Source organism: Lemur catta, chromosome 17 (assembly GCF_020740605.2).
Source record: "Lemur catta isolate mLemCat1 chromosome 17, mLemCat1.pri, whole genome shotgun sequence".
In the NCBI taxonomy this organism is placed as follows: Eukaryota; Metazoa; Chordata; class Mammalia; order Primates; family Lemuridae; genus Lemur; species Lemur catta.
The window spans coordinates 21550096-21571514 of NC_059144.1; the positions used below are offsets into that span (position 1 = coordinate 21550096).

At 43.7% G+C, this 21419-nt stretch overlaps 1 protein-coding gene across 2 annotated transcripts; it reads left to right on the forward strand.

The window, feature by feature from the left end:
* Positions 1-7588: 7588 nt before the first annotated feature.
* DSN1 (DSN1 component of MIS12 kinetochore complex) lies at positions 7589-20787 on the forward strand. 2 transcript variants are annotated; one of them, XM_045528637.1, is made up of 11 exons: positions 7589-7753; positions 9402-9450; positions 9687-9950; positions 12359-12432; positions 13062-13134; positions 14789-14876; positions 16133-16192; positions 16600-16674; positions 18053-18185; positions 19063-19150; positions 20030-20787. In XM_045528637.1, exons 2-11 carry the CDS (start codon positions 9417-9419, stop codon positions 20131-20133), a joined length of 993 nt encoding a protein of 330 aa, XP_045384593.1. In that variant the 5' UTR covers positions 7589-7753; positions 9402-9416; the 3' UTR covers positions 20134-20787. The 2 variants fall into 2 exon arrangements, with proteins under 2 accessions (XP_045384593.1, XP_045384592.1); XM_045528636.1 differs by having other exon boundaries at positions 7592-7753; positions 9687-10007.
* The last annotated feature ends 632 nt before the right edge of the window (positions 20788-21419 follow it).

Consider the following 21419-nt stretch of genomic DNA (forward strand, 5'->3'; position numbering starts at 1 on the left):
CTTCCTCTCCTCCCCTGTCCTCCTTTCTTTCCCTTTTTTGCATCTCTACTCTCTCTTCAACCAAAGTCCCAAGGAACCCTGGTGTCCCCATCCCCTACAGACTGCTTGGCTTGAGTCCATGGGGTTGGCACCAATTGGTTGGGGGGAAACGGGACAAGTTGGCACAATTGACCCTAAATTGGGCAACCTCAACGTTGCTTATGTCTGACCTCTTCCCACAAGCAAATCAGACCCTTCCGGGGGCAATGATGACTTTATTGGAATGAAAATCAAACTACTTTGGTGCACCCGCACTTCTTAGGCCTGCATGTGCAAGATATCAGAATCCAATTCCCTGTCCCCCACCAACTCTTTCCCCCAGTTCTTTCCCTGCCAAAGGCTGACCTCCAAGAGGTCTTGCTTTCTATGGACTCAAAATGGGCCCCACCCCTTGGTGTCCCCAGGGACACTCTTCTACCAGCTGGCCTTCCAGGTGGCAAGGTCGAGGGCCCAAAGTCTCGATCCTCTTGCACCTGGAGGCCAACATGGCTCCATGACACCCACTCCCATGTACCTTTCATGGTGTCATCACCCCACCTCTTCTCCTCGTGCCCACCCAATGTCCAGGTGTGTCCTCCCTCTCCCCTCCCATCCAGAATGTCCCCCACTTCCAGCCTCATCAGACCCCTAAGCTCCCACTACCTCTTTGTTAATAATAACAATCCCCTGCATGTCCCGCCCAAGGCACTGCAGTATTCAGAAATCGCTTCCCCAAACTGTATCTCTTTCAGAGCTCTCAGGGACAACTCTGGGAGGCAGCCTGGGCAGGACACAGATCAGGGCTGTTGTTTTGCAGATGAGGAAACCAAGGTGCAGGTCTCCGCAGGGCACCCAACTAGGAAGTCATCAAGTTAGAAGAGAACTTGGGTCTACTGGATCCCCCAGTCCAACTCGCCGTGCAAACCCACTGCTCCACTGGGGGCTTAGTGTGGACATAGGACACCAGGAAAATGCCACTGGTCAACCCAGACATGAAAAAAATCCACTGCAGATTCCTAGACCTGTGTGTTCCAAAAGGTGGTCTTGGGTCCCCCTTTATCAGAATCCTCTGAGGGCATGCTCAAAATGCAGATTCCTGGGCTCCACCTCAGCCTTCTCTCAGGGGGCTTCTAACCACCATTGGCTATACCATTTGTGTTCACGGCCCTGACCGTTAGGCCATTTTTCTTTTAACCAATAACTACAATGCTATATCTTAAAAAGAGCACTGAGCTGGGACTTAAGGGACTGGGTCCTCAACCAAACTCTGATTTAATTACTCTAAGGATTTCCAAAAGGCATCAGGAGCCATTTACAATCTTGGTCACAAGCGTTCAATAAGATAACAAAAATAGAAAGTCAAAAACCAAGACAAATTATTCTTCACGTCTACCTGATGTAATTTCCATAATCATGTAATTCAGTTTTATTCTTGAGTTTCCTGGCAGCAATGGTAAAAAGAGAAACACATCAAGATTTTATAATTCTCATCATCCAATCATGGGAAGCAAGCATGTTTGTCCCAGGAGACAAAGTCTTCTGCTACTAATTTATAGCATGTATCCTTTCTGCAAAGGCCTCTGAGCCAGTTGGTGTTTTAGCAGGTGAACCTAAGAAGTAAGGATGCTTTCCAGGTGACTTATTTTAAAAAAATAATAAACTGCCACCAGCTTGAATGATCTTGGCCAGATCATGTAGCTGGTCTGTGCCTCAGTTTCCCCAGCTATAAAGTGGGTATGATGTCCTACCTCACGTAACTGGTGGGGACCAAATGCAATACGGTGCCTGTGAATCTTCTTGGAAAAGCATAAGGTTCTACAGTAAAGTGATCACACTCAGTGCCCTGGCCCTGGGGGGTGACACTCCCTTCACCCCTACTCACTAGTCCTCGTGAATGGAAAGAAAATCATAACATAATCTGGACCAGTCCCTCCCCCTGCTTTTTTTTTAAATTGTGGAAAATACACATAACATAAAAATTCACCAATTTAACCTTTTTTTTTTTTTTTTTTTTAAAAGGGTCTTGCTCTGTCACTGGGGCTGGAGTGGAGTGCAAGTGGCGTGATCGTAGCTCACTGCAACCTCCAACTCCCAGGCTCAAGCCTCTTGAGTAGCTGGTACTACAGGTGTGTGCCATCACTCCCAGCTGTTTTTTTATATTTTGTAGAGACGGGGGTCTCGATGTTGCCCAGGCTGGTCTCAAACTCCTGGCCTCAAGTGATCCTCCCACCTCGGCCTCCCAAAGCGCTAGGATTACAGGCATGAGCCGCCATGCCTGACCCCACTTTAAACATTTTAAGTGGCTTTAAGTACATTCGTGATGTTGTGTAACCATGGCCACTGTCCATTTCCAGAACTTTTTCATCATCCCAAACTGAAACTCTACCCAGCAAACAGTAACTCCCCCTCCGCCCCCCAGCCCCTGGTAACCTCTACTTTACTTCTTTTCTCTGTAGTTTGGTCTATTCTAGGTGCCTCCTGCATGTAGAGCCGTACAGTATTCGTCCTGTGTCCAGCCCCTTCATTTTCTTAGATGAGGAATCAGTCTCAGGGAAGGGAGTGGCTTACCCAAGGTCACACGGAAAACCAGAGGCAGGGCCGGGATCAGAGCCCAGGTTTCCTGACTCCCAGCAGGTGCTGCATCCTCAGTGGCGAATGAGAACTGCCTTTCCTTTCTGCGATCTTGGTTGAGGCCCTTCCTCTCCGTGGGCTTAGTGTGTTTGCTCCCTACTGCCCACCCATGCTCTCTTTTACTAACGACTCCCAAAGCCTCCCCTCCTTCCTCCTCTTCTCCTTGGCTGGTTCCTGCCAGCAGATGGTGGCCCTGGCGCCTGGCCAGGTTTTCCTCTTCTGCCCCTGGGCTTACTGTCCCATCCCGCCCGCAGTCCTCCCAGGATGTCCTCCCCAGCACTCCTCCCTCCCCTGGATTTTCCTGTATCCTCAGCACCCCCGCCAGCCCATCCTCCAGCACGCGTTCCCGTTCTATCCGGGGGGTGCTCTTGTCGGTATTTTCCCAACTCCAGTATTTGCTCTCAAATCTGATGGTGTCCTGGGTTCTGTGTTTACGTATTTTGTGTTTTCTCACACCAGAAGGGGCCCCTTTCCCCAGTGCGTCAGGCAGCACCAGCCCTGCCATCCCCTCTTCTCACTGAGCTTGCCTCACCCCAGCAACCCCCTAGTCCGGAAAGACGTCCCTCAGTGCCGTCCTTGAGCCACACCGTCTCCTCTGTCAGCAGCCTGCCAGCCGCAGCCCTGGCACTTCCCGTGGGTGTGTGGTGGGGGTGGGGACTTGGATCCCCTTATTCCTCCTTTACCCTGCCCAGTCCTGGGTGGCCTTGGTTGTAAAGCAGGTGCCACCTGACTTGGGTTCTTCTTCCCCTCTCTCTGGTCATCTGTCCCCCTGTCTGACCGTTCGATATCCAGCCGTCCCCTCTATTCTCCCCTGGGCCTCACCACCCTGAGAACAGCTTGTCCTGGTAGAACCTACAGTTCGCCCTGGCTCTACCCCTTACCCCTCCCAACCCAGCAGCGTTTGCAATTTGCAAAATCCCCATACACAAGATGCAAAGGGGACTGAGGACACCCACTGCTTGGGGCTCCTCCCCAATGCCTGCCCTGCCACTCCTCCCTCGGACCCCTGTCTTGGGCTTGTCTGTCCCATCTGTCTGCTCCCCTTCCTTCCTGCCCTTCAGTTCTCTAGACACCATGCCCCAAAGCAAGGAGCTTCTGTTTCCTCCAAAACATCCCTGAAGGGCTGAGGCAGGCATGGCCTGGCTGCCTTGTCACACACCATTCTGAAGCCACTCCCGTGAAAAGGGACCTCGGCTGGTGATCTGGAGACCTGGCCCAAGTCTGGGCAGATCTCTTAACTTCTCTGGCCCTCCCGGTTTTATGATCCTGTGATGTTTTGGGGTCCTGCAGCCCCATCCTTTCTCCATTGGGCTCTGGTATCCTGGCTCCTCTCTCAGCTCTGCCACTGATCTCTGTGCCTTAGCTTACTTCTCCACACAGGGGGCTCACCCCAAGACCATTCCCGGCAGCTTCCCAGATATTATGGTGCCTCTGAGGTTAGGCCTTGCCCTTGGTGGCCCAGCTCCTTAGCGGCCCAGCTCCTTAGCACTGCCCAGGGGCACCACGTTGCTGAGGATGAGGTGACTGGGGGAACCATTCTAGGCCAGTGGTTCTTGTATTGTGTCCCAGCAGCAGGAACATCACCTGGGAACTTGAAAGAAGTGCAAACTATTGGCCCTACTCAAGACCCACTGAATTAGAACTTGTGTGGGGTCCAGCAAGCTGGGTTTAAGGAGCCTTCCAGATAATTCTGACATGCACAAGAGTCTGCCAACTGCTGATCTAGGTTAGCAGTTACTGCAGCCCAGGGAGGGACTGGGGCCGGCCCAGGCCAAGAACAGGTGGAAAACACCAACCTCATCTGGACTCCTGAGATTGGGAATCCCCCTCCCCGACCCTATAGTCTCTCCTCTTCCTAGGAGTTGGAGGGCCTGGAGAAGGCATACACGTTTCCTTTCCCTGCTCCTGGCGTGGTTCCAGCCCTGCTCACCTCTCCCACTTGTCTTGGTTTTATAAAAGGTTATGTGGGTGGTGCCAGTCAGGCAGAGGGTGGGTGTCCTGGGGAAGCAGGAGGCAAAAGACCATGTCCTTTTATCCCTTGGGAACCTCACCATAGGCCAGAAGGCCTCTCTTCAAATGGAAAGAAACCTAACTCCACAAGGAAAGAACCCTAAATCTCCAGCTCCCCCTCCTCCCAACCCCAGGGAGACCTTGGAGACAGTGCCAAAAAACAGCTCCAACCCCCAGCAGCTGGGAAGAGAGCCAGAAGCTGTCCTTCCTCCTCATCCCAGCTCCCCTCCCCAGCCCCCCGCCAATACTGTGAAGCCCCCTTCCCACTCAGCCTGGTTTCCTGGTGAGGGTCCTGCAGTCGTGGGCCCTGGGGGATCCCCAGGGAAAGGCCACCGGGAGGGAAGGGACCAAGGGCATCCTTGGGCCAACTGTCCACCTTTCTTGTCCACTGTTCTCTCCTTCCCACTTCTGTCTTCAAACGGCTCCTTCCCAGGATGGATTGGGTGCTAGGATGACTACAGTCCAATCCACCAGCTCTCCCTGCCCCTGTGTCTTATTTCAGACATGAGAATAACTGTACAGTGTAAACTTACAAAGCGTTTTTAATGGTTGTAGATTGGAAATAAAGTATGTCATATGAACAGTTGCTGTGAACTTGGCCTCCTCTCTGATTTCTCTAGCTGGATGGGTTGGGCCCCCAGGAAATTTGAAACCCGACTCCATCCCACCCATGGTTGCCTGGGAAGGGGGGAGCCCTGGGAATGCCATAGCCAGCTGGCTGGTTTGGAGTCACTTGGGAGGGGCTACCAGATGTTCTGGCTGTAGACAGCTGATATTTCAGCATCTCCCACCAAGTGTGATATGACCACTGAGAAACACATGCAGAGTATTCAAAACAAAGAAAAATAGAATTGGACTTTTCTACAAAAGACTTAAAAAAAATGTATCATGGAAAAAGACACTTTTAGTTGTGTGTTAATTATCTCTTGCAGTGTTACTAATTATCTGAAAACATTTGTTATATCCCACAGATGCTGTCTGTCAGGAATTTAGGAGCTGGGTAGTTCTGATTCAGGGTCGCAGGAGGTTGCAGTCACGTGTCACTCAGATTGCAGTCATTTGAATGCCTGATTGGGGCTGGAAGATCCATTCGCAAGGTGGTTAATTCACATGCCTGGCAAGTCAGTGCTGGCTGCAGGGGGCCTCAGTTCCTTACCATGTGGACCTCTCCATAGGGCTGCTTCTGTGTCCTCACAGCATGGTCGCTAGCTTCCCCCAGAGCAAGTGATCCATGAGAGAGCAGGGTGGAAGTCACAATGTCTTTTACAGCTAGCCTTGGAAGTCCCACAGTATAATTTCTGTGATATCTTACTGGTTATATAGACCAGCTCTCTTCAAAGTGGGAGGGGACCACACAAAGGCATGAACACCCAGAAGCAGGGATCATTGGTGCCATCTTCGAAGCTGGCAACCACATGCTATTTTTATAGATCTCTTAAGACCCAGGCCTGTGCTAGGCACTGAGGATACAAAAAAATATAAGATGGACCTGGAAGATAGGAAATCAAAGTCAATGGCAGGGAGCAGCCCAGGATACTCGGGGAGCCCAAAGGATTTAGGAAATGTTTCACAGAGGGATGGTGATGTGTTGCAGGAGTCTCAGGGGAAGTAGTTCCAGGGAGAGGGAACAGCACGTGTGAAAGCCTAGTAGAAAGAGAGCGGAGCAAAACTGAGGAACTGAGAGAAGAGGCTGGATCAGATCACACAGTGCCTTTTAGAGAAAAAAATTTTATACATCCTGTGGACAGGAGGGAGCCATGGGAGAATTCAAAGCAGGGAAAGGACATAGAGGATTTATTAGGACTAGATTCCATGAAGTAATATTCTCAGTGTGCCCCAGGATGGCCAGCCCTAGCTGGGGACATTCTGTTCTGTTCTTGGGACATTGACATATTAGGAGTTTAGGAGGAGGGCAAGCATAGAAGGAACTGGGTTACCTCTGAGCCCCAGAAAGTGCAATTCAGGGAACCAAGAGCAAATCTCTGCTTTCAGACGGCTGTTGGAGCCAGCAGAGCAGAACCACAGGGTGGAAATTTCAGGAAGGCAGATTTCCAAGGACCACAACTGCTATGGAAGGATGACCACAGTCAGCTCCAGCTGCCTCTCCTCAACCCCTCTTTCAGACTTTGTGGGCTGCTCTTAATTCAACACTTGGAGGTTTCAGATCTGAAAGTAAGGACTGTGCAAATCCAAGGGGACATTTTGGTGGCGCCAAGCTGGGTGCTGAGGAAGCAGCCTGCTGTCTGGAGCCTCCCAGGCCCGCAAGGAATAATGGAACAGGCACAACTTCCTGGGAGCACAGAAGGGACATCTGGTTTTCAGCCTGGGGCCACAGAGTAAGCTCTGAAAGAGATGATTCATTAGCCGAGGCTTAAAATTGGAGAATTTCGCTAGGAAAAGCAGGGAAGTTCTTTCCAGGCAGAGGGAATGGCTTTAGCAAAGCAAGCAAGTTTGAGAAGGGGGTGAAGGAGAGTTCTTGAACTTCGCCGTGTATGCAAGGGCCCACAGGAGACAAAGTCCTAAAGCAAGAGTGCGATAGGCTGAGGGAAAGGAGATCCAGTCCACTCTGTGGGGAGTCACGGTCCGCATTTTTGGACTTAAGAAGATAAAAGGAGGGGGGACCTTGGTCTAGCGACTAGGCAGGGTATCAGATGCCCTCTGATGCACTGTATTCCTCCAGCAAGTATCTCTCTGGGCCTCTGTTTCCCCATCTTAGATGGGATTTGGGGCCCGTCAGGCGCAAAAGGACTCGATACTGTGGCGGGTCCCCGGACCGGTGCAGCAGGGAAGCTGGTGACGTGGCAGCGGGGACCCGGAAGGATGCGGACAAAGAGGCGGAGCCAGCAGGAGCGCTGAACCCGGTGTACGCATGCGTGTTGCGGAGGGAGGTGTTCTGCGCGTGCGCGCCCGAGAGGCCGGAGGCCGCGCGTGCGTCCTAGGTTGGCGGGAGTTTCCGAAGCGGCGACAGTGGCGTAGAGGCGGACGGCGCACCCTACCTGTTCCAGGGCGCAAGGGGCCACTGGGGCCGCGGAGAGTGACCTGTGGCCTTGTGTTTCAGGGACGAGGCCCGAGACGGGACAGGCATCGCTCTGAGGTCAGAAAGTTGCAGACTTATCCGCTGTTATGGCCCTGCTCGCCCCCTCACCAGCCTCTTTGGCGTCGGACCCCTCGGCCCAGCCTGACTCGCCGCTCCCCGTGCCCCTGACAGCGGACACTGTGGGGCACGGGGGGCGCTGAGACCTCCTCCCGGGTGAACTGAGACCCGAGGGAGGGCCACGCCCCCGGTTAGGGGCCTGTCTGCAAAGCCAGCGGTCTAGACTCCAGAAAAGTGGTTAAGGACTGTGCAGAGGGTTAGGGGTGACAAGCCTGGGTTCGAATTTCGCTTCTGCCCCCAGGCTGGCTGTGTAAGACTCTTGTGCCAGGTTTTTTGCCTCTCTGAACCTCACTTCCCCTATCTACAAAGTGGAGTTCATAGTGTTTATGGAGCTGTGGAAGGGATCAGGTGGGATAATGCTACAAGTAAAGCCTTTGCATAGTACAGGTACTGGCATATAGTAAGCTCGTAACAAATGACAGTTGTTGCTATTATTATCCAAGTTGGATCTGTGTGATAGTCATAAGGACTGTGAGGATTGAGATCTTTGAGTGACCCCTCCTAATTGTTACCTTTTCCATATTGTCTTTCCCAATATATTCATTTCTGTTTACTAAGCACCCCCACAGACAGATTTCTGCTGGGAAGGAGGGGTAGCATAGAAGATAAAGAGATGCTTCTGTCATGGCCCTGCGGTCTTCCAGTCAGTTGTCCCTTAGAGACACTAGGAATACTAATTCGGTCTTGCTGGGGAGACAGACATTTAAATAGATTTTATAGCTAGTGCTAGGGAGACTAAGGGGTATAGTGTGTAGCCACCAACTCTGTCAAAGAGAAGTGGTTGGGAAGGATGAATAAATTTTACAGGTAGAAGGACAGATGTGTGCAAGGATTCAAAAATAGCACAGGGAGACTGGTGCAGTGGCTTGCACCTATAGTTCCAGCTACTCCAGAGGCTGAGGCCAGGGCAACACTTGAGGCTAGGATTTTGAGACCAGCCTAGGTGATACAGTGAGACCGCATCTCTTAAAAAATAAAAAAATAGTACAGAGAATAGGAGTGGCAGGAGAGAGCAGGAATAGGTACGTTAGGACTAGCTTGTGAAAGGTGTTGAATACACTTTTTAAAAACCTCTGCAGCTGTCTAAAGAATGGATTGGAGAGGAGCAATTGGATGTAGGGAAACTAATGGAGAGACTGATAGTGGGAGGGGAGAGCAGAAATTGTGAGAACTGAACTAGTAACAGTGGGAATGGAGAAAAGACTTAGAGGGACTACTAGTAGAATGGATAGGACTTTGGAGCTAGAGAGCTAAGAATAAGAAGTAAAGGATAATAAGATTTTTCTGGTTTGGAAGATCAGGTAGATCATAATGTCATCAACAGAATTAGCAAATTCGGGACAAGTTAAACACAAAATAATTGGAAAGTAAGGTAGGGTGTGTGTTATGGGAGATGTGAGTATTTCTAGCTATAAGTTCTGTAGAAATTCAGAATAGGAGGTGTTGACCCCTATTGATATTCTCTACGGAGGAGGTGACTGAGGGCAGCTCAGAGAGGCTGGAAAGCACGGGGCTTATGCTGGGTGCTGTTCCACTAAGAGTGGAGCTAAAATGTGAAAAACAGATCACCTCATTTTCCTATTTTCAGAGTTGCCCACCCAAGATGACTTCAGTGACTAGATCAGAGATCACAGAAGGTAAGTATTGTAGTGAAATTCAGTACCTCTTGCCTTGGGTTCAGGCTTCTGAGCCATACTCAAATCCTTTCCTGGCTCCTGGTGGATTTGGAATTGCATATTCTTGTATTTGCTGAGATACTTCCTCAATGTTTCCATGATCTGGGGCATACACTTTCTTTTTCCGCCTTTTTGCACAGATACTTAGTTGTGGTGGGTTTGATTTTGTATCTTGACTTTTTTGTAACAAACGCTAGAAGAACCACCAGTGACGTCTAAGACTTATGATCACCAAGTGGAATCAAGTCTCGGCCCTGTGGAAGTGTTTACTAAATCATCTGCCTCCCTCGAGATGACTCAAGGTGTTTCAAAAGAAAGAATTTACCCTGACTGTAGCCTTATAAAAGGGGGAAGTTGTGATCCCAGCCACCAGGAAGGACTTCAGTCAAGATCCCTTCATTTATCTGCTCAAGAACAATCTGCACATCATCAAGACAGGAGGCAATCCTGGCGGAGAGCAAGTATGAAAGAAACGAACCGGAGGAAGTCACTGCCTCCCATTCACCAGGGCATCACAGGTGGGGTGATATTACATAAGAGTGATGTTCCAGCTCAGATAAGAGGCAATGAGGTATGTTAGTATGATATAGTGAGACCCCATCTGTTAAAAAATAAAAAAACAGTACAGGGAATAGGACTGGCAGGAAAGAGCAGGAATAGGTAGGTTAAGACTAGATTGTGAAAGATGTTGAATAGATGTGACTTTGAGCAAATCACTTCAACTCTTTGAGCCTCAGTTTCCTTATCTATAAAATGGAGACAGCACTACTTAACCTTGTGGGGGATGTTCTACATTTATAAGTACTGTTGTCAAACACCTACTAAGTGTTCAGTATTATTGCTGTTTAGATCATATGATTAGCTGCCACAAACAGAAATTCTGACTTCTAATTGTTCACACACCTCTGCTAGGATAAGAAACATTAAAAATTTCTTCCTGTGGCTTTCTGCCTCATACCCTAAAGTAGAACAGAAGGTGCTTGGGTTGATATCTGATTTTAGCCTTTATAACTGGAAATACCTCAGAGGGAAGATGCACATAGAAATATCTAGAGTGAAAACCTAGTTTTTAGGGATGCTGTATTTGAATTTGATTTGTGTTATTCTGTGTGAATTTACAATAGTAACTATCTCAGCAAGCATCAAAGGATATAGGGTGGAAAGTCTAGCACATTTCAGGAAGAACATACTATTTAATAGTCGTGGGCTCTTGAGCAGATTACTTAACCTTCTTTGCTCTAAAGTCCTCATCAGTAAACTGGGGATGAAATAGTATGTATCTGACAGGGTTATGTGCAGATTAAATGAGTTGACATATAACAGTACTTGGCACATAGTAAGCCCTCAAATGTTAAGCTATTGTGATTACTTTTAAGGTATTACTTCACTTCCAGGTGGTCTGATGTATAGAAGGAAATCTGGGTAAAAATGGCCACTTAGCACACCAGAAAATTGCTGCAATAATGCCCATATGTTTTACTCCCTAGATGTACTGAGAAAACATTAGTGCTTCCCCAAGATTAGCCCTACCCTCAGCTCTGTGCCAGAGCATTTAGATTTAAAATTCTGTATAACAAAAAAATCACCAACGTAATAAGATTGGTTATCGCCTGGTTATTCCTGGCCACCTGCCAGGTTTCCTTGGTTATAGGCAGAAAGCATCCTGTTTTTCTTGACTAACAGTGGTGATAATTAATCAAGAGAGGAGACAAGAGAACTTTGAAAACAGCCAGCTGAAGCTGCAGGGCAAAAAGATATGTAGCTTTCATAATTCTCAAAGCAAACTTCCTTTGCCATATAATTGTTTTTAAATGGGCATAAATGAAAAAACAGTATCTACATCTTGCAGTTGCCTGAGGATATGGTGGAATAATTATGTAAAATAAAATTCAGTCTGATAATTCACTGTGTGACCTTGGGCTAGTTACCTATTACTGTACAGCCTTTGTACCTGTGTTACCATGTATCATCAAAATGGAATTAAGCTAGCCTGAGCAACATAGCAAGACTCCGTCTCTACAAGAAATTAAAAAATTAACCAGGTGTAGTGGTGCATGCCTATAGTCCCAGCTACTTGGAAGGCTGAGGCAGGAAGATCGCTTGAGCCCAAGAATTTGAGGTTGCAGTGAACTATGATGTTGCCACTGCACTCTAGTCCAGGTGACAGAGTGAGATTTTGTCTCAAAAAAAAAAAAAAAAAAAATTAAATAGAATTAAGATACTTGCCTCAAAGTTTAATGAGGTATACACAGCATTTAATAAGATGCTTCATATAGCAAGTGTTCAATAAATGTTAGCTACTAATATTATTAGGCCGTTATAGAGAGACAGTGTGGTATCAGTGGGAAAAGCATGGATCTTAGTGACAGACTTGGGTTTGAATTCTGGCTCCACCAATCTCTGGCCTCAAACAAGTCATTTCCCCTCTGAGCTTCAGTTTCGCCATTTGTGAAATGGAATTCATAGAGTTTATAAGAGGTCTCTTAAGACAATGTGTTTAAAGCACGTTGTAGTGCCTCTCTTATAAAAATGCTGAAATGTTCCCAGATCCTTTCTTAAAATAGTGAATATGAATCATCAGAAAAGAAGTTACTTTATTTTTTATCTACCTTGGTTTAACAAAACAAGACTTTAATGTTATACATAGATTCTTATAACTTTTTTTTTAAGTTTGGATGCACAAATGGGAAAACTTCATTCCTCAGTGGTCCTGAAAAAATTAGATGGAAAAATTAGAATTTTCACTTTAATGAGAGAAGGCTGTTTCTTGCCTTAAGTTGGACTGCATTAAGAAGGAGGAAATTTTTCAGTTTTGTTATTCTGCTAACTGTAAGTATCCAGTTCCTTAAATGTGACAATATTTTGTTAGAGCTCAGCAGGTCCATCAGTGTCAATTTAGCAGAAAGCAAGCGGCTTGGCTCTCTCCTGCTTTCCTGTTTCCAGGTGAGATTCTAAGGACTGGGTAATTTTTTTTTAACTGTAATTGTGACTTCTAAGAGATATCAATACTGTATGATTAACCTATAAGGATTAAAAGATGTTTCTCTTTGGATGGGATTAATTTAACAGCCAGATTTAATCCCAGCAGCTGATTTCTCTTTGGCTGGGACTTTCTACCAATCCTGCTGGTGCTGTTGCTGGTAACTGAGCAGCTAACAGAGATTTCCCCAATATAGTAAATGATGGGAATTTGAAATGGGTAGAGAAATAAAAATCTAAATTATTATGGACGTTTGACGTCTGACTACATGCTAAATCAATATATGACCCATGTTATGTAGTTTTTTTATTAAAGTTGTATGTTATATTGCTAACTGGTGTTTATATTAGTTTAGATAAGCAAGTAATTTATGTGAATATAATAATCATTTTTCCCTTAGCCAAAAATCAAAACACATAGTCTGAGCAACAAAGGTTTTTTTCCTGATCTATTTATTTGTTTATGTGGAAAGTCTTAGGTGTAAAAATTAAATCATATTTAGTTTCACATTTATTAAACATAAGGTTACATGAATTTAGGACTGGCCTGGAAAATTTTGGTTGTTATACTGAAAATGCTTTTCTTTATTTAGTTCTCTGTTCAGAAACTTGAACCTTTCCTAAGAGACTCTAAGGGCTTCAGTGTTGAAACTTTTCGAGCCAAAGGTAAGTTACTAAGAATAGATGAGTGAGCTCTGACCCCGGGAAGCCAAACCCTCCTTTGCAGGAGCCCCATTTACAGAAGCTGCTCCCTCATAAGACCAACTCCCTTTTTATTCCTAATTGCAAGAATTTATGCTTATAAAGCTTAGAGGGTATGAAAATGAGAAGTAATCTTCCCTTCTACTCAGATCCCTCGTCTTAGCTCCTCTCTCCAGAAGCAGCTATAGCTGCCAGTTTCTTGTGTATCCCTGCAGAGAGATTTATTGCTTTTCCAAATAGTCATTAAAATCATATGAATAACTCTGTGTACTGTTCTATACTTTGTCTTTTTTTTTTAACCTAACAATTTATCTTGCAGAATGTTCCATATCACACATGTAGAGCTGCCTTGACATTTTGGTAGCCTCATAATATTCCATTATATAAACGAACCATATTTGATTTAACCAGTTCTCTACTGATGGGCTTTTGGGGGTATTTTTTAGTCTTTTGCTGTTAAAATGAGTAGTGTAATGAATTCATTTTTTACACATGCTTTTTGGCTCATATGCAAGTAAAAATTAGATAAATTCCTAGAACTGGAATTAGCTTGTTCAAATGAAATGGTAGGAATTATGAGATTGCCTTCCAGAGAGGTTGTATCAGTTTATTCTCTCATCAGCAATATAGGCAAGTACCTGTTTTCTCATGTTCTCACCAACACAGTTTAATCAAATTTTTAGATTTTCTTACTATTTTATAAGTGATAGAAGATATTTTATAGTTTTAATTTGTGTTCCTTTTTCTTTTGAAGAGGATAAGCATTTTTGCATATTTTTGGAGCTATTTGTACTTCATTTTCTATGTATTATCTATTCATGTCTTTGTTCATTTTTTTAAAATTGGGATGTTGGCTTTTTTTAATATTGATTTGTAAGAACTCTTTATATAGTAAAGAAATTAGCTATTTGTCTTTGATATAAGTTAAAAATATTCTTTGCCAGGAATTGATTTTCAACTTTCTAGGAACTAGCTATTTTCCTAATAGTGTAAATATGCAATCATCCAGGATCAGAAATCCTCAGTGTTACCCACTTAAATTAAGACCCCAGGCTTACTTGACAGTTAAAATTGTTTATCTCAGAATTACACCATCACCATAATTAAAGTAAATATGCCAGTGTTATCTTGATAAGTAATTAACATAACCTTTCCCCTCTGCATTCTTCACCTGAATATAATAGTGGACTCTTCAAGTCTAGCAGAGACCTATTTTCACCTCATGCCCATAATTTTTTATTTGCCTCTTATTACATTCTTACCTTTTGCCTGACTTCTGTAATGTTTTCTCTTCCAGTGCTAGTAATTCAAATCTCTTGAAAAGAATGAAATATCAATGCAGATACACCTTTTAAACTGCTTTTTCACTAGTCATTTATAAAACTATTTATCATAAATGCCAAAGAGGAGTTGTCTTCCATTTTATCTATACCTACCAGAGAAAAAAATAAAATCTTTCTGTAAACTTATACCACTCTTTTGGGTGGGTAGGAGGGCCAGAATGTAACAGGGGACCCTAGAGCTGAGGCTACCTTAAGTATGTTATATCTTTGTAAGCAGCTCATTATGAAAATTTATATTCTCTTCATTTTATAACATATAAATTTGTTTTCTTTAGCATCTTCTCTTTCTGAAGAATTGAAGCATTTTGCAGACAGACTGGAAAGTGATGGAACTCTACAAAAATGTTTTGAAGATTCAAATGAGTAAGAGCAGTTCCCCTTCTGTCCTAAATTATAATTGAATTAAAACTTTTGATTATAGCTAGAAAGTTGTTCATTCACTCAACAAACATTTATCCAGCATCTTATGTACCAGTCTTTTTTAGATACTGGGAATATAGTGATAGGTAAGTCAAGGAAGGTCCCTCTTGTCATACATTGTAATAAAGGAAACAGTCAAACAGATATGTAGAAAATAATGACTTCACAGATAGTGATAATCTAGGAAGTCAATAAATGTGATAGTGAGGGCATGAGCAGCTTTAGCTAGAGTGTTCAGAAAAGACCTCTAGTGCCTTGACCTTTGGACTGAGACCTGCAAGACCTTAATGGTGAGAAGGAATCAGCCATGAAAAGATGAGGGGAAAAGCATTCTTCAGATCTTTGCTGGCCATGCAAAATGAGAGAAACTTTTGTTCTTTGGCTCTTGGCAAGCAAGAACATTAGCAGGAATTTAAAAATCCTACTCCCAAAACTGGTAGTTTCTCTACAGGGACAAGGCTAACATCTCCAACCCCCATTTGTTCTTACCTGGTAACAAATCATGTCACTTGGGCTTACATCATGAACTTTTAAGTTTTGACTTCAAAAAGTCTACTTTTCCATGGATTCTTAGGATTGACTTTGCTTGTCAGGAAATGAAAAATATTTTAGCTTAACATAGCATCTCTTAATGTAGCGTGTTTAAACATAGATTACTGCATCTCAGCCAGAGGTGGTAGAGGCTGAGTGTCACAGGCATTGGTAGAAAAAAATAAATGGTAGCATAACTAATTTGTCTTTGCCAGGTAGAGTACCAAGTACTTCTGCAGTATTTTGGCATTTTCAGTGCCTGCTTTTTTTTTCCCATTAGAATTACTCACACAGCTGAGCTGAGCCATTGGGTAACAGTAGGAATCAACGTTGGTGAGCTGGGTGGAACCAGAAAACACAGAGCCTTAAGTGCTAGATTAATGAGTTTTGACTTTTCTTCTGTATGCAGTAGAGAGTCACAGAGTTTTTAAGCAAGCAAAAAAATTAAAAGGAACATTTTAAGACAGGTTAATCTGGCTAGGGTTTGAATTGGAATTGATGAGAGATAGAACATAAAAGAGATACTTTAGAATGCTATTACCTAGTGCAAAAGTGAAAGATAAAAATTACGAATGTTTTATTGCCATTAAAATTATGTATGGCATTATATTCAATCAAGTGTTTCTTGAAAGATTCATGTTAATCTCATAATCCTATCTGTTTTCCAGAAAAGCATCAGATTTGTCTCTGGCAGCATCAGTGGCTGAGATGAAGGAATATATAACAAAGTAAGTGAAAATGAGCAAACTTTTGTTGGAAAATCTAAATTCATTCTCCACCTGGAGAAAATAACTAAACCTGGGAAAAATGAATAGTACGCATTGTGTTCAGAGAGTCAGTACTAATACATCCATACCAGAAGTCAGAAGGCTTTATATTGAGAGTTTTATAGGCTCTACTGATGGCCAGTTTCACAGAGTGGAGTCTGGGGAATAGGATGTTAATTTGATTTTAACAACTCAGGTTTTATTTGATTAAATTAATATTCTCTGAATGGGTCAAGCTTTCCTTTTATGGCCTTTCAACTCACATTTTATAACCAGATTATACACCTAACTTACTTATTGTTGCCCTGAGTGGTTCAGAATGAGATGATAAAAAAATCAACTGAATTTTTTTTTTTCTGATTCTGTAGGTTTTCTTTAGAACGTCAGACTTGGGATCAGCTCTTGCTGCACTACCAGGAGGAGGCTGAAGAGATATTATCCAGGTTAGATCTATGAATTGGAAATAAGCTGTCTTTTTACCTTGTGGAGTTTTATTTGAGTTTATTTCATTACTATTAGCACAAATTGAATGACGAATCCTATCTTACAGGCCAATCAGCTCAGCAAGCCTCTGTAAAGTCTATATTATTAATAGCACTCTCAGACCATAAATGGAACATGAGGAAGAAGGAAGGGAGAGTTTGTGTTACCAATTGCAGTCCAAGAACAGAATTGTCTCTGTTCTGTGTCCTTGACTGCCATTTCACATCCTTGGGGAGACAGGCACATCTCTGCCTTGTACCTGGCAACCTAGGGTTGGGCCAGGAACGATAGTCAAGGGACTTCAGTGACCACATAGCTTCTGGGCTGCAGGTTTGGGGGATGCCTCTGGCTAGGACCTTTGTAGAAACACAAAGACACGAAAGGGAGTGGGAGAGGATGGTGTAAGGAGAGAGGATCTTTGATTGTGTCTTAAAGGCAGAGGAAAGTGGGAAAGTGCTAGAGTTTGATTTAGTTAAACATCTAAGCCAGTGGTTTTAAGCTTGTTTTCTAAACTGAATCTTAGCTAGAAACCCAACTACAAAATGTTAGCTAAAACCCTAATTGCAAAAGTGATTTGAAGAACATGGTTCAAAAAACTTCCCCAAAATGGCCATGATGGTTATCACTTACTTTATTCACCCCTTGTTCTTTTTATGAAGATAGATAATGGGCAAGATGGCAGTTTGAAAATAAAAACTTTTATGGCAAAGCTTACAGTTTAAGAGGAATGCTTCTGGAAACAGACTTTGTTCAGGTCCTTGGGCAAGTCACTTAATCTCTGTGAGCCTGAGTTTCCTCATTTGAAAATGGGATATACCTATCTTCATTGGGTTATTGAGAATGTTAAATGAAGTTAAATGGAAAGTGCCTAGTAGTATCTGGCACCTACTAAGCACCCAGTAAATTGTAGTATTTGTTATTAGTAAAGGGTTATCCTCAATTTTCATGAACTCTCAGTCCTATTTAGTTATTTTAGATAATTGAGGTAGGCCAGCATTTTTTTTGTAAATGATCATAGACATTGAATTTAGAATAGCAAGCTTTGGCTTCACTCTACCCCAAGCATAGTCCTTGTATATGGACCTTACTGTTAGGTGGAGTGAACTGACCTGAAGCTTCCAGCATTTCCTGGAATACAGAGGTATAAAAACATTAATACTAAACAATTATTGAGAACCTCTTATTAATAAGAGAGCTGCCCAATACCTAGGGTAGGTTGGAAGAAACTGATTCAGCCTTATAGAAGGTTTTTTCCCAAGATAATCTTTGATATCTTTCCCAGAAAATAATTATAAAATTCCTTAAAAGCTCTTTTGCTTTGTTTTGTTTTATTTTTAGATGTTCTACTGAAGACAAAGTGGAACCCGTGACATATCTTGGGTCTTCCCAAAGTGAAGTTCTTAATACAAAGCCTGACTACCAGAAAATATTACAGAACCAGAACAAAGTTTTTGATTGTATGGAGTTGGTGGTAAGTGGGCTCATGTTTATTTGGTTGAGTTATCCAGCTTTGTTACCTTATAATCCTTAGAAATTAAAAGACCTGGAGAATGTATGTAATAAGTATATTCTGCTCCACCTTGGGGAAACAAGGAGAGATGATTAAAAAAATAATGAACAAGTAACTGTACAGTGGTAAGAGCTGATACAGCAGAGTAAGAGGGGACAGAATACAGACAGGGTGGCAGGTTGCTATTTTATATAGTGCGGTTATTGAAGGCCCCTCCGAGATGCCATTTGAACAGAGACTTGAAGGAAATGAGCCATGAGGACATTTGGGGAATAGTACTGTGTCAATCCAGGTATCAACAGAAAGCAGATGGCATTTGAAATAGGGTAATTCAAGAAGAGTTATTTTCAAAGAGGCTATGTTTGAAGGTGTGGATATTGGGGGGGAACCACAAGGGTTAGTGAAGTAACCTGGGGCTTAGAGGCAGCAGAGCTCTAAGAGGAGGGAGGAGCAGTTAGTGTGGCACCTGGGGGAAGAAAGTCACATAGTTGGCCACTTTGAGAGAGCCATACCTTCAGTTAAGGGACATAGCTAATTCATGATGACCCTTCCAGAAGCAAGCCTGACTTCATTCATCTGCTTCCCACTTGGGCTCCTTCTTGGCTATACCCAACAAGAAGCCAGAGGAGATGCATCCTGTTGGTAGAGGTCATAGGGGTTAGCTTTCTGGGGCAGAGAACAGCCTGGGGAAGACAGGAGCAAACAATGTCTGGCATAAACATTCCACTTTGGAAGAACAGCAAGCCCAAAGCTCCTGAGCAGGAGCTTGCGTGATAGGTTTGAGGAACATCTGAGAAGCCATGGACCCTTGTAGCTCACAGCTGTCTTTCGTCTGCAGATGGATGAGTTGCAAGGATCTGTGAAGCAGCTGCAGGCCTTTATGGATGAAAGTACCCAGTGCTTCCAGGAGGTGTCATTACAGCTCGGTAAGTTTGTCTCTTGAGGGGACCAGAGCTTGGGCTGTCTTACTTGATAGTCATTGGGTTACCGACTGCCCTTCAAAGCATATGGTCCCTGAGAGTAAGACCTGTATCAGGTAATTTGTTTTTCTCCCCACAATAAGTATTATGTTATGAGTACTCAGAGTTGATGGGAAATTTCTAGATGTAAATTCCAGAGAAGCACAGTGGACTAAGAATTAAATTCCCATGAACTGTTGTTTTGGTAAATTTATGACTTAAAAAATACCCATTCCTGGCCAGGATGGATGGTGGCTCACGCCTGTAATCCTAGCACTCTGGGAGGCTGAGGCAGGAAGATCGCTTGAGCTCAGAAGTTTGAGACCAGCCTCAGCAAGAGTGAGACCCTGTCTCTGCTAAAAATAGAAAAAATTAGCTGGGCATGGTGGTGCATGGCTGAAGTCCCAGCTACTCGGGAGGCTGAGGCAAGAGGATCACTTGACCCCAGGAGTTTGAGTTGCTGTGAGCTAGGATGACACCATGGCACTCCAGCCTGGGCAAGAGAGTGAGACTCACTCTCAAAAAAATATACCCATTCCCTTTTCCCTCTTCATTTTTCAAGAATCCACTAAGTGACACTGACAGTACTCCTCCATAGCTTTTCCTGACCTCCTCCCAGCCCTAATTATTTGCCATACACACCTTCATTTTCTTATTCATCACATTGTTTTATAGTTGTAGTGGTGGCTGGCTTTCTTATCAGACTGCCATCTCCTTGAAGACAGAGACTCTCTTATTTGTCATTGTAACACCCTTCAGTGTCTGACACAGTGTCCACTCATTAAGTTTTCAATAAATGTTATGTGAGTTCAACAGAAATTTAACTTTGGCCCCTTTTCTCTGCAGGGAAGAGAAGTGTGCAACAATTAGATCCTTCGCCAGCTCGAAAACTACTCAAGCTTCGCCTGCAGAACACACCTACTGCACATGGATCTGGATCTTGTCAGTGACCCTATGCAGCTTTTCTGCCACTAGATGCTAAAGAGGAGAGGAATGGAAAGAGTGTCCTAGCACACGGTGACTGTGTGGAGATTTCTGCCCTTTTGCCTTTGAAGATAACTTGCTGACTACAGAGTACTTTGACTTTTTCCTAAAAGTGATGGAATTTATGCATCCAAAAGAACATTGTGTAGACACTTTTTCCAGAAATGTACAAAATGCTTGAAATTTCTTTTTTGAAATGACCTTCAAAACCAGTGGCTCATTCTTTTAAATATCCTTCATGGTCAGAAATCTTTATCCTTTGAAGATATTTTTCAGGTTTTGAAACAACCAAGTCTAATGAAACATTTTAGAAGCCAAGTTGGGTTCCACATGTAAAGGAATGAGACTAATTTTCTATGTGGCTCTGCAGGCTATTTTAGATAGAAGAGTTTTGCGCATTGTTAGCATCATTGGAATACATACATCACTTCACAAGGTGTCCAATTTGAAGGAAATACCATTCATTCTCTATGTCCTGTTGTGTATAGTCTGCTTTAGTTTTAATATTGAGTTACCTCCTAAATCCTGGATTCATAGCAAGAAGGGGCTATGTACTACGTTTAATTGTTTTTTGTATTTGTTTATAATCTACATTATAAAATTGAACATAATTAAAAGCTTTCCCTTGTCTTTGTGTATGTTTTAAGTACATACAAAAATTTAAAAAGTCAGGGAGGGGTTAGCAGAAAATAGGATTCTTTGCCAAGCTGCTGAAATGAACAGTAATGTTGAGATATGCCTCAGCATTAATTACCAATAAAACACCAACTTATTTATTGTTAATGTCTTTTATTGTCTGATCCCACTAATGGGACAACACCCATTTCATTTAAACACCCAGTCATAATCTTAAGCCTTAAAGCACCAGTTAATGGAAATTGATAGTCCATGCACAGTGGCTCACACCTGTAATCCTAGCACTTTGGGAGGCTGAGGTGGGAGGATTGCTTGAGGCCAGGAGTTTGAGACCAGCCTGAGCAAAATGAGACCCTGATTCTATCAAAAAAAAAAAAAAAGTAGAAAAAGTAACTGGGCATGGTGGCTCGTTCCTGTAGTCTCAGTTATTTGGGAGGCTGAAGCAGGAGGATCTCAAGCCCAGGAGTTTGAGGTTGTAGTGAGCTCTGATGATACCACTGCACTCTAGCCTGGGCAACAGCAAGACACTGTCTCAAAGAAAAAAAAAAAGAATTAGTATCGCCTTGCTTTGACCTCCATGCATTCTTTATTCCTTTATATATTTACTGAGTCCCTG

Excerpts from the sequence above, each read along its gene's own strand:
- DSN1 (XM_045528636.1), top strand. The coding sequence starts at position 9,417 with ATGACTTCAGTGACTAGATCAGAGATCACAGAAG. Across the intron at positions 10,008-12,358 it reads CATTCACCAGGGCATCACAG|AGCTCAGCAGGTCCATCAGT; the intron begins GTGGGGTGATAT and ends ATATTTTGTTAG. Across the intron at positions 13,135-14,788 it reads TGAAACTTTTCGAGCCAAAG|CATCTTCTCTTTCTGAAGAA; the intron begins GTAAGTTACTAA and ends TGTTTTCTTTAG.